General features: G+C 46.4%; 1 protein-coding gene across 2 annotated transcripts; it reads right to left on the bottom strand.

The window, feature by feature from the left end:
• Window positions 1–3,521: 3,521 nt before the first annotated feature.
• REM2 (RRAD and GEM like GTPase 2) lies at window positions 3,522–17,333 on the bottom strand. 2 transcript variants are annotated; one of them, XM_081887004.1, is made up of 5 exons: window positions 16,830–17,333; window positions 10,244–10,530; window positions 9,252–9,325; window positions 6,378–6,585; window positions 3,522–5,459 (listed from the first exon to the last, which is right to left on the bottom strand). In XM_081887004.1, exons 2-5 carry the CDS (start codon window positions 10,515–10,517, stop codon window positions 5,185–5,187), a joined length of 831 nt encoding a protein of 276 aa, XP_081743130.1. In that variant the 5' UTR covers window positions 10,518–10,530; window positions 16,830–17,333; the 3' UTR covers window positions 3,522–5,184. The 2 variants fall into 2 exon arrangements, with proteins under 2 accessions (XP_081743130.1, XP_081743129.1); XM_081887003.1 differs by having other exon boundaries at window positions 16,755–17,331.
• Window positions 17,334–17,662: the final 329 nt, after the last annotated feature.

The following is a 17,662-nucleotide window of genomic DNA, read 5'->3' on the forward strand; positions in this document are numbered from 1 at the left end:
GTTCATCTGTGAGGACCCCATATCTTCCACCGCCTGCCCGCCCCCCCAAGCCCCTTGTCCTTGATTTCGGTTGCAGAAGACTAGGGTGGCAGTCTACCTGCCAGCTTGCTCAATCGATGATCATCGCTATGGCAATGGGAAACATTTTGTCTCCATGGCAACCACCCAGCTGTGGACCCATAAGGGTGTTTCCATGGTGAAGAGATGCACATCTCCTTCCCATCCCCCCCCCTTTTCTTGCTCATCCAATTTCTGAATACTTGAGCCATGGAAAGGGAAGGAAGGGGGGAGGGGAAGACATTTTGTTCCTCATTGTTTTCTCAAGTGTGATAGCTTTGATAGCTTTCGCTGGCAAAGGAAGGAATTGGGGAGGGGAGAGAGAAAAAGGGGCTGCAGTGTGGGTTTGGTTTTGCTAAGCTAGGAGGCAGTGGAGTCGAAAGCATTCCTTGCTCCTTGTGCAAAAATATTTCTGCAATATTTGTATGGCGGCAACTTCCGTCCTTGGTGACCTGAAATTGCATTTAGGTGTTCACTGAACAAATGCTGTCTCTTTTTACCCTTTTTTTTCCTTTTCTTTGTTTTCTAAAAAAAGAGCCATCTACATGGTGAGCACACCTGTGCTATAGTTGATGAGCAATCAGTGCTACGTGTTCCTGTGCATGAAAATGAGAGGGTCTGCTTCAAACCAGTTAATCTGGTTTTGGAGACATGTGACGGGGAAAGAGTACATTATTGAGGCATTTTTAGTCATTGGTTTGAAAGTAAATTCAATTCGGGGATGCATTCTGTTGGTTCTCTTATGGGTTCAATTCTGGTATGGGCGGCATATTCACTTTGAGGACCAGCATGCTAAGAGGGTTGGTTTAGAAGCTGAGAGATGTTCAAATCCCCACTTGGCTATATAGCTGTGTTCACACATTACATTCAGCAAGTATACAACCAGTGTGCACCAACAGTATAGCATTATACTCAAAATGTGTAATGTAAGGATTTCTAATATACATAGGGAGGTGTGTGTGTTCATGCATCTATAGCTTAACATAAGAGCCTGCTGGATCAGGCCAGCAGTCCATCTAGTTCTCACAGTGGCCACTGCTGGAATGTTTGCTGTGGGTTAAACCACAGAGCCTAGGACTTGCTGATCAGAAGGTCGGCGGTTCGAATCCCCGCCACGGGGTGAGCTCCCATTGCTCGGTCCCTGCTCCTGCCCACCTAGCAGTTCGAAAGCACCTCAAAGTGCAAGTAGATAAATAGGAACCGCTCCGGCAGGAAGGTAAACGGTGTTTCCGTGTGCTGCTCTGGTTTGCCAGAAGCGGCTTAGTCATGCTGGCCACATGACCCGGAAGCTGTACGCCGGCTGCCTCCGCCAATAAAGCGCCGCAACCCCAGAGTCGGCCACGATTGGACCTAATGGTAAAGGACTGGACCCTTTACTTACTACCTTCAATAGCCTTCTGTTTCCTCAATTGACCTGGCTCTCTTTTAATGCCCTCCCAAGTTTAAGAACTTGTAAGGGGCAAAGGGGTCACAGAACACACAACACATCCAGGTGTTCAGGTCCCCTTTTTTCTGCAGAACCTGCTGACTCAGACACCCTCCACCCACCTCAAGTCTGCCTTGTGGCTGCGAGGTGTGACCAGCTGGTTCCTTCAGAAAATGCAAGCGCTTCTGAAGTTTTTGATAAGCCCCTTTCTCTCTCTCCCCACCCACTCCTTAGCAGTGGTAAGGACACAGGGGCAGAGGCGGTGACACCTCAAGGGTGCCTATCACGGCTCAGGGTGGAGGTTTTGAAGGTGGCAGCGGGTGCTTTGGATCTGTGCAAAGGTAAGCTTTGCAGAAAGTGGAGTGTCGGTGGTGAGGGAATAGCAATCTTCGTTGCAGGTGCTTCTCTTTTAAGGCAGGCGTAGGAGGGCCCTGGCAAGCGTTGACAGCTTGAACCGTCAGCCTGTCTCCTCTTCTGATGAGGGGAGGCACACAGCTTGCATCTTAAGCAGGCTCCTTGCACTGCCTTTTACTTCTAGGCCCGCTGACTGCTGTGCCACTCTCATTGCTCATCGGGCCTCGGCTTCTGTAGGCAAACCGCCTCCTCTTCCTCCCTCTCCTGCTCCTGATCTGTCTTTTCCCCAACCCCCAGCCTATAGAGGCAAAGTGCAGCCCCTTGAAACCTGCTCTCAATGGGTAAAAGCCCAGGGAACAGATGAAGGAAAGGACGGTAACAGAGCATGTGGAGAAGACCTTTCTTTCTTGTCACAGCCAAGTCCCTGCAAAGCTGAGCGAAAATCACATCTCGGAGGGTCCTCCATACTGGTGGGTTTTCTGTTTGGCTTGTTTTTTGCGGATGCACTTTGCAATTTTAAGAACACAAAGAAGAGTCTTCTGGATCAGGCCAGTGACCCACCTCGTCCTGTCAGCCAACCAAATGCCTGTGAGAAACCCGCAAGCAGGATTTCAGGACAACAGCATCTTCCCTGTGGTTCTCAGCAAGTGGTAATTCAAGAAGCATGCCTGCCTCAGCGAAGGCAGCATTTGCCATTGTGCCTAGTAGCTGTTTATAGCCTTGAGTTCCATTAATTTGTTCAGTCCTCTTTTATAAGCCACCTTGGTTGTCAATCATTGCTGCTGCCTCCTCTGGAGCCCAGTTCCGTAGTTCAACTGTGCATTGCACGAAGAAGTACTTTCTTTGAGTACTGACTCACTAATAGGGAATTAGTGGTAGATTTACACTGCCCTGTTGTCCACACATGGTTCTAATTCACCAGTCGTTCTGCGATGCTTCCTCCACTGCCGAGTCTGGAGGGGAGATCTTGCACTAAAGCACAACAAAAAAGAGGATTTTGTGGTATAAAATCCTGCAGGATTTCATCAGGAAGTTAAGGGACACATGCCGAAAGCCGTGAGCTTAGCCACCCTTTGGGTTGACCCTTGTTTTGATTGTGTTGCGTCCTGATTAATTCCCTCTGGGTTTGAGAGCTTTTCTCACTGTTCTGCCTTGTGAAAATGTGATCTGACCTGCTGAGCTGAAGCTTGGTTCAGCAAAACCTTTCTTCCGATTTTTCCGTGCATCTGATCCAATTCAGTGGGTAAGATTGGATTGATTTTATTTTTTATTTCGCAAGGCACAGAATGACAAGAAAAGCCCTCTGACCCAGGGGAAACAGGCTGAGCAAAGGTGTGGATCAGCCAATCTCCCTCAAAACTCTTGCAGGTGCAAACATGGAAAATGGGTTCACGTATAACTGCCCTGATCCAGGCGTGAACACAATGGATGTCCAGTGCGTTTGAGCTTCTCATCCTACGCCCCACCCTGCTGTCAAATCATCCTAACGTCCATTTCTTGAGTAGGAGCCGTGTACTTCCAGGATCACATAATTTTCATGGCCTTTCCTGCCCTCCCTGCAGCTTCCCTGCCAGTCCATCCTTTTACATCCCTTTCCTTTGTTGCTCCCCACATCCCACACCACTTTCCAACGGTTCTGAGCAACCCTTGGCCCAGACGCTACAGGTTAGGTAAATGAAGGTACTATAATAGAAAATGGCTTTAATTGGAAAATAAGCACACAGCATTTGTCAGGCACTCATCCTCAAGGTGGTTTTTTGTTTTTTTGGCAGGTGCGGGGTGTACATATAAGGCTACATCCTTCAAATCCGTCATTTTGGAATCTGAAAGCAGTCTTCTTCCAGGAATAAAATTCCTGTCCCTTTAAGAAAAGAACCAGGCTCCAAGCTGGTTAATCATTAATTGTTCCATTTCATTATTGGTTGTAGCCTTCCAAACAAAAGGTCCAGCAAGTCAGAAGACACACACACACATCCCTGCCCCACAGTCACAAATGCTTTGAGGTTTGTGCCTTTAGTCTGCCTCTAAAAAGGGAGGTTAAAAGCTACGGCATGTGGAGAATTCTCCATCTGTAGCTGAATTGAGAAGGCTGCTGTTGCGATGGCTTCTTTAAAAGGATGTGCTAGATATGGCGGTTAACTGATAATCCATCTTCCACAACAACTCTCCTTAAGAGGAGCGTGCCCTTCAGGTGGGTGATGATATTAAAAGAGAAGCATATGTGTTTGGTATTTAAAACAGCAAATCCTTTGATGAATTCCTTAATAATAATTTTTAAAAAACAGAACAATTGTTTAAAAGGTGAGCGTTGGCATAGGAAGCATCATTAAGCAAACGAATTAAGCTTTCCAAAGCTGCAGTTAGCTGGCTGAAATAAGCACAGGGCTGGCCCTTATGTGCTCTTTAAAAATGAGGTACACAAAGAGGTGCTATTCTTCCACTGTGTTGATGCAATGAGATTGAAATATCCCCCAGCTGGTGCCTTTAACTACCTTTTCAAAGTTGAACATTTAAGCGAACACAAAGCATTCCTGTTTGCTAGACCATACAGGAAGGGACATTCTAAAGTCGGTGCCTTTAAGCAAGGGCCTCTGAAAAGCGAGGTGCGCCACACAACTATAGAGAAACTAGCATTTTATATCCTCTTCGGTATATGTACGGACGCAGAGGGCAGCAAAAAACAGCACCTCTGAAAATACCTCCTAAGATATAGCAAAGTAGCACGATGGATAAGGCTTTGCGCAAAGAGTCTAGGGGCCATTTGTTTACATATACAGTAGACGTAATGCTTCACTCTAGAGTTAGTGCCTTGGAAAAAAAAATCTTGTCCCATGAGAGATTATGGGCACCTGAGCGTCACGGACGAGAAAGGAACAGAAATCCTGAACAAAAGTCCTGAGTCTCTTGACTGAAGCGTTTTTTACCAGTTGGGCACCTTTAAGACAAGACACCCTTAAAGGCAGACAAGAAAATGAATCTCACAAGAGTGCCACGAGCAATATTTGAAAAGGTGAGAGGCACGTGAGTTTGGAGAGCAGGTGTCTCCAGGTCCTGTAAAGCATACTGTATATTAAACGTGTGTTTTTTGTAAAACTCGTGTGTTTGTTTGAGAAGCCCTCTCAAGGAGCCAAGCTGCTGCAAAGGACAGGAGCAAATAGTTTGTTCGGTTATGCATTGAAGATGATGGGAGGAGAGGTGAGCCAAGGAGGATTTTGGGAGCTTTGCTATGTTTGGGAACTGCCCCTGGGTTGACGTGGCTGCTCTCCTGAGCTCGATGCAGCTGAGGGTAAGGGGACTCTTACGTGTTTCCTTTCATTGCAGAGATTTCTGGCATGCTGGCATGGGGCTCATAGCACTGAAAGGTCATTGCAGGATTTTGACCTCTGCTTGAAGAAGCGTCCATTCCTCGGCACGAGACTAGAGAGGAAGCGTTTGGCTTTCTTGGTGAGGCTCTCGCGCCGGCCCCCGGCCCCTTCCCTGCTGAAGCCATCGCCCTCACGCCGACGGCGGCGCAGCCGTATCTGCCGCACAACGCCTTCAAAGAGCTCCTCCGTGTTGTGATGCAGCGCCGCGGATGTCTCGATGTGCTTGCAGTTCATCATGACAGCTAGGCTGCGGCCCTCTGGTAATGGAGGCAAGAAACATGAGAAAAGTAAACTATACCATATGTGTCCAGAGATTAAAAAATTTTGGGAGATGATCCATGAAGAGATGAAAAAATTGGTAAAAGTATCATATATCAAAAGGGCAGAAGCATATTTACTAGGAATCTTGAGTAACGATATCCCCAAAGACAAAATTATCATCTTTCTGTATGCAACAGCAGCAGTGAGAATGTTGGTAGCCAGTCATTGGACAGGAAATTATATCCCAACAAAAGGGGAATGGATATGTAAACTATGTGAGTACCTGAAGTTAGCAAAATTGAAGGATTTAATAAGGCATAAATCAAAAGCTATAATTCAGAAACAATGGGAATGCTTAAATGAATATTTATACAAGCAGGGCTCAAATATGAAAGTTTGGTTGTGCCTAGACTAACCTTGTGAAGAGTATAGAGAACATAAAGATTTGACTGACTATGAAAGAATCTAAGGAAGGGAAATGATTGAAGAACAGATGTAGAGGTGATCAAGATAAATAAGAGACGTGCGGTGAATGCGGTGGAAGTCTTTTATAATATTTTAACTAAGAGTTATATATTGCAATGTTTGAAGCATGAATTTGGTAATATGGGTTACGAAAAGTTTTTTCTTCTTTCTTTTGTCTTTTTTAGATTTTATTTTAGAAAATATGTATATAAATGTGTTTATAGTGTGATGTATTGTTCTTTGTTTTTCTTTTCTTATAAAATTCAATAAAAAATTAAAAATGAAATGAAAAGGAGAAAATAAACAAGCAAACAATTCTCGTGGGTTCCTTCTCCTGCCTCGGCCCTTCAGAAAGAACAAATTATTCCAAAATGGTAGACCGGAAGCCACCTGAATGGTGCGCAGGCGATCTCCCTAGTGTTTAGGGAGCAAAGCCTCTGGCAACTCACCTTCGCGTGAGACCTCCCGGCATCGCGCCAAGTCGCTCTTGTTCCCCACCAGGATAATAGGGGGGTCTGTCCGAGGGCACCCAGCCCGTAGGCTCAGCAGGGTGGGGGGGACCCGTGTGAAGCTGCGGCGATCGGTCACCGAGAAAACCAACAGGAAGGCGTCTCCCGTCTGCAGGCAGGATTCTTGCATCCAGCCTCCGGGATCTCCCTACGGGAAAAGTTTGCAGGGAGGGAAGAGGCCAAAGTCAGGAAAAGTGAGGGCATGTGCATGTCCAGATCAGGGGCTGCCAACCTTTGTTTGACAGCAAGCATTTTGGGGGAAGTGCCGCGGGCGCCAGTCACAAAATGGCCGCCGTTGGGGGTGTGGCATAATAAGACAAAATGGCTTCCCACCTGAACAAAAGACAGGACCACAATATGGTGGGGGGAAAACCCACTCCTGCCTCCTAAACAGTGCCTGTCATATAATGGGGGGGGGGGGGGAAGCATTGGAAGGGAAATTTACTGAGTGCTTTCACTGGTGTGGATTATTTGGTGATTCTTGTTATGGGCATTTCCTCTGTTAAATATTAGCTAGTAAATCATGCATGTTTTATTTTTCTATATCTGTATGTGATTCTAAAAAAATCAGACACACACACACACAAATTGTTCTGAAGAGGGAAAAAACAGTTTTGGAAGTCGTAACCAGCAACATGTTAAAAGAGGCAACCTCTTTCTCTCTCTACAAGAGCTACCTGCGTTTTTTGTATATGTGGGTGATATTAAAAAGAATTGCGTTAACCAAAGCTGCAGCTTTTAAATATATTGGAAAGTGTAATGGATCAATCCAGCATGTTACCAGAGTGAATGTGACAGCGATATTAACCGGGGTGGCTGTTGAATGTTTCCGATTGGTGTGTTTGGATACTGGAAAGTTCAGATAAACAGGAGTGTGTTTTACACATTTTTTAATTACAGTATAATTATTCGCATCTCACCTTTAAGGATACGAATTGTTCCAAGGTGACTTTACAACTAAAGTCAAAACACAATAATAAAAAACGCAGTTAAGATAATATTGAAACATATAGCAGCTCCTCAGGATCCTTCCCTGGGGCCTTCTGAATAGGCAGCCACGGGAGGGGAGAAGACATGCAGGTATTTGAAAATGGCAGATTCTGATAAGCGAGGAATTTGGATAATTGCAATGCAGATAATGGGGGTTCTGTTGCTTATTCTCCTTGGCAGTTGGATACACTCTCCATGTATTTGCATAATGGCACTGTATGCTGCAATCAAGCCGCCCAAGAATGCTGCCAGTTTCCAGAACAATTTGCATATTCGTGCATGTCAGTGGTATACACCCCCGCCTGACTCCCAAACGGCTGTGTTAATTTAATATGGATTTGCATAAATTTGCATACCACTCTCCCTCACTTCAGCAATGCTGTGCAATTTTGGAACGCATTTCCATGCAAACGAGATGCTAAAACAAAACAATAATAAAACAAGGCAATTCCATCCGGTTGTCTAGCTTTGCGTAAATCTTGGATATAATTGCATACGTTCAGCATAACCATGCCATGATTTTTTTTTTGCATAATTTTGCCTTGTTTCCGTTTGCCCCTTGCAGTAACCAAGAGCTGCAGAGAAAACTGCCCTTGCCAACTGGAAATCCCACTCCACAATCTCCAAAACATTCTGATATTGCCTGGCATTGCCCACAATATCCTCTAAGACTTAAGATCTAGAAAACTGGTTCAAATAAACAATAACAACAGAGATTCTCAGAATGCTGGATTTGTAACTGACTGAGAATTTCTGTAGACCTGAAAAATTGTGGAATACCGCAATTTTGAAAACAGAAAACCAGGGCAGATGCTGGAGCCACCGGTGTAAATATTCTCAATCTCATCAGGATGAAGCCTGCTATGTTCTGTGCTAGACTGGTTAGATTGGGGCTGTCACCCATTTAAAGATATATATTACCATTCGTGGGGCAATGAATCCACTTTGGAAGATGGGTGACTCACAAAATGCTGTTTCGGGAGGAAGAGTAAATTCCCCTCCCATGCCGCTACGGTCCCAATCCACCCCTTCTGCTCCTGATGGCAGCTGCATGTTAAAACTAAAAGGAATGAGAGATCAAATCACAAGTCTCCATTGTATGGTCCAGTTATGAGTTTTGATTCAGTCATCATGCCTTTGCTTATGAACAAGCCAACAGCTTTGAAGACCAGAGCACATTTTCTGTGGGTGGTATTCAGATAAGTCATACCCAAAGTAAACCCACTTGAAAGGAACAAAACATGATGATGTTAGGCCTGTTAATTTCAGTGGGTCTGCACTGAGTAAAACTTAATTGACTATCACCTTTTGTGGTTTCGGATTACAAGTAGTCTGTGTCCCAGTAGATGCTTATTTTAGAATCAAAGGTGTCCTTAGTTTGTGTGTAAGAGATAACTCTATATGATCATGCCTTCCATCTTATGGTTGACGCAACTACTTGCATTAATAATAAATTCTAAAACGTTTCCAGTGTGTTGCAAGATTTATCAGCTCTTAGATGGGATGAGAAGAGAAGGCTCCCTGGAAAAGACCCTGATGTTGGGAAAGATTGAGGGCACAAGGAGAAGGGGACAACAGAGGACGAGATGGTTGGACAGTGTTCTTGAAGCTACCAGCATGAGTTTGACCAAACTGTGGGAGGCAGTGGAAGACAGGAGTGCCTGGCGTGCTCTGGTCCATGGGGTCACGAAGAGTCGGACATGACTAAACAACAACAAAGATGGGATGGTGAACTTCTTGCTGTAATATTTTTCCCCCTGCTGGGGATGACGCTCTGGGTACATCCCATCTCAATGGGTAGGAAGGGGACAGAAATGCACCTACCTGGTCCCAGATGTCATATAATATTAGAGTGACTTCTTCATCATCTACGTAGAAATTTCTTTCGTAGGAATCCTCTGAGGGAAGAAAAGAAATGTGGAGAGAGAGAGAAAGGGAGAAAAAAGGAGGTTTAGTATAGCTTGAGTATCACCTTACAAACTATTGCCAAACTATTTGTCAAGTTATATGGGTAGAATGTGACCATATTCTATTCAAAGGAGACCATTAATGGGACTAAATTAGCCATGGCCATTAATTTCGGTGGGTCTGCTCTGAGTAGGACTAGCTGCAACCCTATACATTTAATGGTTGGAAAAGTTAAGGGGAGCCTAGGAGAGCCTTCTGGGTATAAATGTGGGGTAAGAATTAGATAAATGAAATCATTTTTTGACAAAAATCTCAAGGTAGTGTAGTTTATCCCTCACCAAGTCACAATTTCCAGCAACCTTTAGCACACAACCTGCCCATTATTTATTTGCAAGTGTGCTTTGAAGGCTTAGTGTGTACACAGCCTTAGACACAAACACACACTCATGTATATTATATGATGTCAGGTTTTTAAGATAGCAGTGATTTGAAACTTTTCCAGAAGATCTATCCCAGCTTCCCCTCAGGATTTTAAGAAAATCACTGCAGCAAAGTCAATTCCCACAGCCGTCACTTTGAAATTCTGGCCTAACAGCTTAAATTCCACACAAAAACCTCCATTTATCTGGAGAGTTTTGACCTTCCCCTTCCTCAACAACAATGCTATGGAAGGCATAAATTCAACAGGTGAATGGAGAGCAGGATGCTGGGACTTGATGGGCCTTTGGTCTGAATCCAATATGGCTCTTTAAATCAATAAAAATAAAATGTCCTCAGGTGGAGCACGCCGTTCTCTCCTGTTCCCCTTCTGCTGCATGTATGGCAAGAAAAGCAGGGCCTGTTCAACTTCTGCTGTTTTGCAGAATGAAATATTGCAACGCCATCCCCTGGCATCTTCTTGGGCTCACCTGTGTGCTCTTCCTCGTGGTGGGGGCCCCCTCTAAGGCCTCCAAAGATGGCCGCCAAGGTGGTCTTCCCCACCCCGCTCTCGCCAAGCAACATGACTTTGTAGGGGCCGCGTCCTCCTGCGGGGCTGGCCCCCCCAGTGCTTCCCACTTCGGGGGAGCTGGGGGGAGAGTCCAGTTCGTCCACCGCCGATGCCCTCACCAGCTGGTGCTTGATGGGCAAAGGCATGCTCCCACGCCGTGGTCCGGCACCCGCCAGCGCCGAGGGCAACGTCATGGTGGACGGCAAGCTGCAGGAACAGGGGCGAGATGCGCAAGAGGCTCAGAGCGTTTCAGCACCAGGAGACATCATGCACACAAAACATATTCAGGTGCAATTCAGGCAACTGAAACCACTCAGGCTCAGAGGTCAAATAAATCCTCACCCTTCAACATTTCTCCAAAGAAAACAGGGAAAAGTGGGAGCTTCCAAGCTCAAATCAGAAACCGGGTCGGCTTCTCTAAATCCGGGACTGTCCCTGGAAAATAGGGACACTTGGAGGGTCTGAGGTTTCCTGGGACCCAGATAGCTGAGTTAATTTTGGTCACAACTGCCCCATGCATTTAAAGCACATTTATGCCACTTCATGGCTTCCTCCAAAGGATCCTGGGAACTGTAGGCTACCCCTCCTCACGGAAGCACCATTCGCAGCACCCTTAACAAACTACAGTTCCCAAGATTCTTGAGGGGAAACGATGTGCTTTGAATGGACTCTTAAATAGTTTTTTAAACCCAGAATGTGTTGGTTTTGTGCTGCCGTTTTCATTCTTGTTATTTGCATTTGTATTTTATAACGTTGATTATTTTTATGATACTTGTGTGGTTCTTCTTCACTCACTGGCTCTTTACCACAGAAAAGGACAGTCTGGGAAAGCAAACAGATCCCATTAATTTTACCACAGGGTGTAGAGCAGGGGTCGGCAACCTAAGGCCCATGGCCCCAAGTGGCCCACAGGGGTCGGTTAACCTGCCCACGAGCCGCCCTTGAACCGAGCCGCCCGCTCAGCAAGTCCCCGCGCGCTGCGCTAAACCGGGGCAGCATGGCGCAGGAACTCGCTTCTACGGCGCTGGAAATCGTGTCTGCGCATGCAGACACTGAAAATCGTGTCTGCGCAGACACAAACGCTGAAAATCATGAGCGTGGGCGCTCACGCGTGCGTGCGATCCCATGGAGGGATCTCCGCTGGAGTGAAAAGGCGAGGAAAACCTTGCCAACCGCTGGTGTAGAGATATCACAAGGTTGTCCAAAGATACTCAGTGTACTCTCTGCCTCAAAAAAAATGTGTGAAAAAAAGGAATATGGAAATTGTTGTGGGTTTTGTTTGCTTGCCCTTTTGTAGCTGAGATGTCCACAAGTATCTCTGAGGAAATCTTGAGTTATCTCTAAATGGTAAACATTATTTTCATCACAGCACCATGCCACACACAGAATACCAACTAGGCTCGTGTGCCAGGCTAATAGCACACATTCTCTGAGGCAATGCCTATGTTCCCACGTGGCATTTTATGGCTAGCAAAATACAAATATATTCACCAGGGGCGTGACAGAGGGAGAAGGAGGGAAGAATGCTGAGTGCACACCATTCATTTACAACCCATTTACCTCTTTAACAGCCATGGCTTCTCCCCCCAAAATACTGGGAACTGTAGTTTACCCCCACAGAGCTACAATTCCCAGCTCCTTTCATAATGCTCAGTTCCCAGCATTCCTGTGTGTGTTTGTGTGTGTGTGTTTGAAATCTATGTTGTGTATGTAGCCAAAGCATGTGCAATACCGTGTATCTGGTCTGCAGGTTTTCAACATGACACAACACACAATCACGCTTTGGTTAGAAGCACCAAACTCCCCTTCTCTTTCACACACACACCGTAGAGCTAGAGACACAGTAAAGCACATAAACAATGCACATCTCTCTCACACAAACAAGCACATTTTCTCTACCTCCCTCACTTGCACATTCTCTACTTCACAAACACATTAAAACTACCCATATTACTGAGTATACAGGCAGGCAGGCAGGCAGACACAATATTCGATGGTCTCTTTGTTTATTCAAAACATTTACACTCTGCCTTTTTTCCATGAGCTCAAGGCAGTTAATCACGCAAGTGAAAATAATGGTGGAATTTGATACATGTCTGTATAGAAGACTGCCAGTTACCAGGGACTGCTGAGCTGAAGGAGACCTGGGGTCCCTGGGAGGATGCACCCCCTTTTCTCCCAGAAATTACATCAGGGCAGGAAACAGACCAGCTTGGCCCCATCCATTGGCCAGTGAAGGTTCAGCTGTTCAAACGCTTGCTTTCCTCCTCCCTCCCCATTCGTTATTCCTTTTGGATCATGACTCAAGATTGTGAACCTGTAGGCAGGGGCTGGTGTACTTTTTAATATACATGCAGTGCTTTAATAATTTTGGGTACTTTGTGTCAAATGAAAATTTTAAAATGTAATAATATTTCTACTAAACAAGTGCGCATGGGGCAGCAGGCTTAGTTTGCGATTTTAATTAACAATTTAATCACCTTCAACAAAGCAGCCATAAAACACTAAGAAGAGAAACAGTACAGCAATCATTAAATTAATTAAACGTAATTAAACCATAGCAATTGCTACGGATTTTATCCAATGCTAGTCCTGCAGGGTCATTGAAGTGAATGGACATGACTTAGGTTAGTGGGTCTAATCTAGCTGGATACAACTTGTCACTTCCAAAAACGGAGCAACAATTTATATCCGTCCTCCCTCAAAAGAGGTAAGATTTTGGAGTGTCATAAGTAGGTAAGATTTTGGAGTGCCATTTGAGAAGCTACAAGGCAGGCCTCCCTTTGGAGGGAGCCACTGAAAAAAAGGCCCTTTCCCTTTTCCAAATCAGGAATATTTCTGGGCGATACAGCACACACAGGAGGATCTCTGATTATGACCATCTTGATAGGAAAGCAGGTTCCCGTAGGAAAACGTGGGTCAAATCTCTTTCTCTGCTCCATGGGAAATAAATGGCTTTTCAGAGACACCCGGTGTTGAGGCTTCGGGGTCTGAATTGGCACACAGAATTTTCACCAGGGTTGACCCTTGCGTAGTTTGACATGTGTGGCGGGGTATTGCCATCCCTCGCAGCTTGGCTCGCTTTCTCGAGTTACCAGGCACCGCTGGGCATCCATTTCTGTTCTACAGTTGTGGTTTGCATATGGGCCTCTCTCTTTCTAAGTCAGGGGAGTATGAGTAAGTGAAGCTGCTCCCCCACCCCACTGCTTTTTCCTTTCCCCCTTGCAGACCTCCTATTCTGCAATACAGACAGAAATTCAACTGGCAGAGCTTTCTCTAGGTTGGAGATGCAATAACGGAATACATTTTGCCTGGCGTGCAGTTTGTACAAGGCAGAGGAGGAGCTTTGCTGGGGTGGGGCGGCCATCTTAAAAGGACAGGTGGGAACAGCATCCTGGCTCTGGGCAGAAAAGTGGACAGCTTTTACAGCTTTCTAATTCTACACAACACAGCAATAAACACACCTTCGGGAACAGCCTGCCAATAAAACCCACACGCGGTCCCCTGCTTAGAAGCATGTACAAATAGAATGAGAGAGAGAGAGCAAACACAAACGCCTTCTGCTCACATAGGACAGACACACCCACAGAAAAAAAAGACACCAGCATCGACACCAGCCCAGGGAGACGGTGTCAGTTTGACACCAATACACAACAGGACTGCATCTCATGTGCATGTGGTCCCTGGGGAAACACATCAATACTTGTGGCAGTGTCAAAATGCAGGCGCACGCACACCGGCACGATTGCCGTGTGCCTGAAAACGCCATCCATGCTTGGGTTAAAACTATATCCTCATTTGATCCACCTGATGGATTCAGTAGACACTGAAACACAGAGGCAGCCAAAACTAACAGGTTCGCTGTGTACGCACATCAACAGAGGGCATGTGAGCACACGCAACTGCACACCGTGGCTGTATACACACACTGTGTGTATTGACTGTATTTATAGCCCAGCCCACCTTCCTCCCAAAGGAGCCGAGGGTAGCAAACAAGGGGTTAAACAATAAGCATATATTGAAAACGATTATGGCACAGATGCAAACTGGGAAAGACTTCAGATTCAAAGGCTTGTTGAAGAAGTTCGGGTTCAGCAAGCACCGAGAAGACAACAGAGATGGCACACATCAAGGGGAAGACATTCCAAAGGGCAGGTGGAACAACACTAAAAGTCCGATTTCTTCATTGTGCAGAACGGACCTCCTGATAAGGTGGTGCCTGCATGAAGCCCTCAGCTGTAGATGTAGCAGGCGTATAAGGGGTGAGACAATATTTCAAGTGTCCTGGTCCCACACTGTGTATAGACCAAACTAGCACCTTGAACTTATAGCCTGGTAGCGAATTGTACCACCCCTAGAGAATACTGGGAACTGTAGTTCACCCCTAACAGAGCTGCAATTCCACTTGTCAAACTACAGTTCCCAGGATTCTATGGGAGAAACCATACACACAGTGCGTACACAGCTTCAGACTCAAAACATAGCTAAGGTTTAAGTGGGCATCACAATGCATCTCTCAGGCACCCAAATATGTGATGCATAGGTTGTCTACTGAACACTGAAGGAATATGGAGGCATGCACAATAACACCACACAGACACATTGACATTCCTCACTCTGTGAGCCTAAAAGCAGAGATAATACCACTCCAAACATCCATACTTACACAAACCTAATTATCCTCCATTTCATTGACTACTGGAATGACAGGCGTCTACGGCATGCCACTCACGACCCCGTGAGCCGCAAGAACAAAGAGCCAACCCAAATATAGCTGCACCATCAGAGCATGGGTTAGAATCACAGAATTGTAGGCTTGGAAGGGACCCCAGCGGTCATCTAGTCCAACCCCCTGCCATGCAGGGATCCAGTGCTAAAGATCTCTGCCATCCAATCTCTGCTTGAAAACCTTCGAGGAAGGAAATTCCACCACCTTTCGAGGGAGTCCATTCCACTGTCAAACGCTTCTTACTGTCAGAAAGTTCTTCCTAATATTTAGCTGGAAGCTCCTTCATTGCAATTTGAATCCACTGGTTCAGATAGGACCTTTTAGATATTTGAAGATGGCTATCTTATCACCTCTCAGTCTTCTCTTCTCCAAGCTAAGCACATGCAACTCCCTCAACCATTCTTCATACGGCTTGGTTTCCAGACCCTTTGTCAAAGCAGTGTTGTGTACTGCAGCTACTTCTGCATGAGGACCCATGGCACACTCGCTGTGGAAGCACCAATCTCACCGATGGCACAGACACACTCTTTTATCCACACGAGCCCTCTCGTTCCTTACGAACGCTGCTTGCAAGCGAGGTTACGCGCACCCATACCCAGTGCAGACAATGTGCTTGTCCTCAAACACCACCATAAAACCAGGAACACGAACATTAAATTGTACTTTTGGCTGTTGCACACCAAAGCACACGCCAATAATTTCTCCCAGTTTGCAGCTCTCAGCGGTGGGAGGAAACCGGTTGCCTAAAGGGGTCCTCCAGTGCGGCTACCACATTAGACAACTTACGACAAACTCGTGAACATTGTGACAACACTGGCGAACACTGCACATCAGACCCATCAGATTTGACTAGATTCTTACTTGGGAGGCAAAATCCAACCCACACCATAAAGGCGAATTCAGCTGAGCCGAGATGGACTGTCTGAATTGTATTCTCAGTGGTAGTCAGTTGTCTGAAGGAGACCACCATGTGGTGGGTTTGACCATCTCCCTTTACCCCCACTCCACCCCCCCCCCCAGCTTGCCAATATCTACCTTGCTGGAGGTGTTGGAATCCTTTAGGGCAATTAGGGTGCCTTTTCCCACCAATCTGGTATGATGGGAGCAAGGTGGAATAGAGTTCGAATATCCGCAATTGTTTCGTGCAAAATTCCAAGTCAGCAAAGTGCGCTGGCCGGCACATCAGTTTAATAACCGCTTAGATTGTGGCAGGAGCGTTTGCAGTCAGGCAACAGCCTACTTTGTCGGATGCCCGTGTCGAAGATGGGGGCTTTTGACTGTCCTCATGTCTCCGACAGAGGCATTCATGCTCTGCCATGTTCTCCGCTCATTCCCACGCCGGCTGGCACACTCATCAGTGCAACAATGCCGGTCTTGGCACACGCTGTCTCTCACAGACATCTGTTGGAGACATGGCAACAAAGGCACAATACCCTGTGGAGGGGACAAACCCCTGGCTCCCACATCACCTCCCCCCACCTACACCCCCCCCCCACACACACACCAGAGAGTCTTTATACCCAGCTCACCGCCTGCTTTTGAATGGAGTAAAATGGGAGCCTTTCACCCCTTGGAAGATCTGCCTTTCTCCTCCTGCTCCCTCTCTGTGCCTCCAGAGCTGTCAGCTAATCCACCCTTTTAAAACCCCTTCCCCTCCCTTATTAAAAACAAAAAGGCAGGAAAGATAATAATGCAAACAAACCTGGGGATGCCCCGCCCTGGAGGAGAGTCGCACATGTTTGGAAACTGCCAGGCCGGTCCGTGTCCCGAAACCCACCTGTTCGCAACGCGCCAAGACCCAGAGGCGAGGATGCCAAATTTTGGAGGGGATCCCAGGTTATGCCCACGGCTCCCTGCAGCCCAAATGTGGAGGGAGGAAGGAAAGAAGGAAGGAAGGAAGGAAGGGGGAGAATTAGCAGGAGGGATGTGTTTGGATGATAGGCAGGTGGACCTAGGCGAAGGGGGTGTGTTTATGGAGAGGGGAGAGCGTGGAGGGGGGGGGGAGAGAGAGAAAGAGGGAGAGAGAAAGAGGCTGTAAATGATTGGAGGATGGATGGAGAGGGAGGGAGGGGGAGAAAGGTGCACGGAGGGAAGCACAGCCAGATGGGAAGCAAGATTAGGGCATGTATATGGGGGATTAAGCAAGCCTATGTGTCTGTGGATGGGTTGGCAAATTGCTAGGCAGGAACATTTGGGAACGGATCAATAGGCTGATTAATCTTAGGGGGACGAGGGTGCTGGTGGATGGAGGGAGAAGAGAGACAGGCAAAGGAGGAATATATATATATATATATATATATATATATATATATATATATATATATATATACACACACACACACACACATATATACACACACACACACACACACACACACACACACACACATCTATTCTGCCTTTCGGCTAGAAAACTCAGCTATAAAACCCAACATGATGAAATGGTGTAAAAAGATATAGCATGGGCTTTGTTTTCCCTCCACGTTGGAGGCAGTGTGTCTCTGAATGCCAGTTGCGGGGGGGAATCACAACTGGGGAGAGCGCTGTGGCACCCAGGTCTTGCTTGTGTGGCTTCTTAGAGGCCTCTGTTTGGCCACTGTGTGAGAATAG

This window comes from Podarcis melisellensis (genome assembly GCF_964234715.1).
Source record: "Podarcis melisellensis genome assembly, chromosome: 13".
NCBI classification, from domain to species: domain Eukaryota; kingdom Metazoa; phylum Chordata; class Lepidosauria; order Squamata; family Lacertidae; genus Podarcis; species Podarcis melisellensis.

Excerpts from the sequence above, each read along its gene's own strand:
- REM2 (XM_081887003.1), bottom strand. The coding sequence starts at position 16,789 with ATGTGCGACTCTCCTCCAGGGCGGGGCATCCCCAG. Across the intron at positions 10,531-16,754 it reads CCAGGGCGGGGCATCCCCAG|CTTGCCGTCCACCATGACGT; the intron begins GTTTGTTTGCAT and ends CTGTTCCTGCAG. Across the intron at positions 6,586-9,251 it reads TATATGACATCTGGGACCAG|GGAGATCCCGGAGGCTGGAT; the intron begins GTAGGTGCATTT and ends CTTTTCCCGTAG.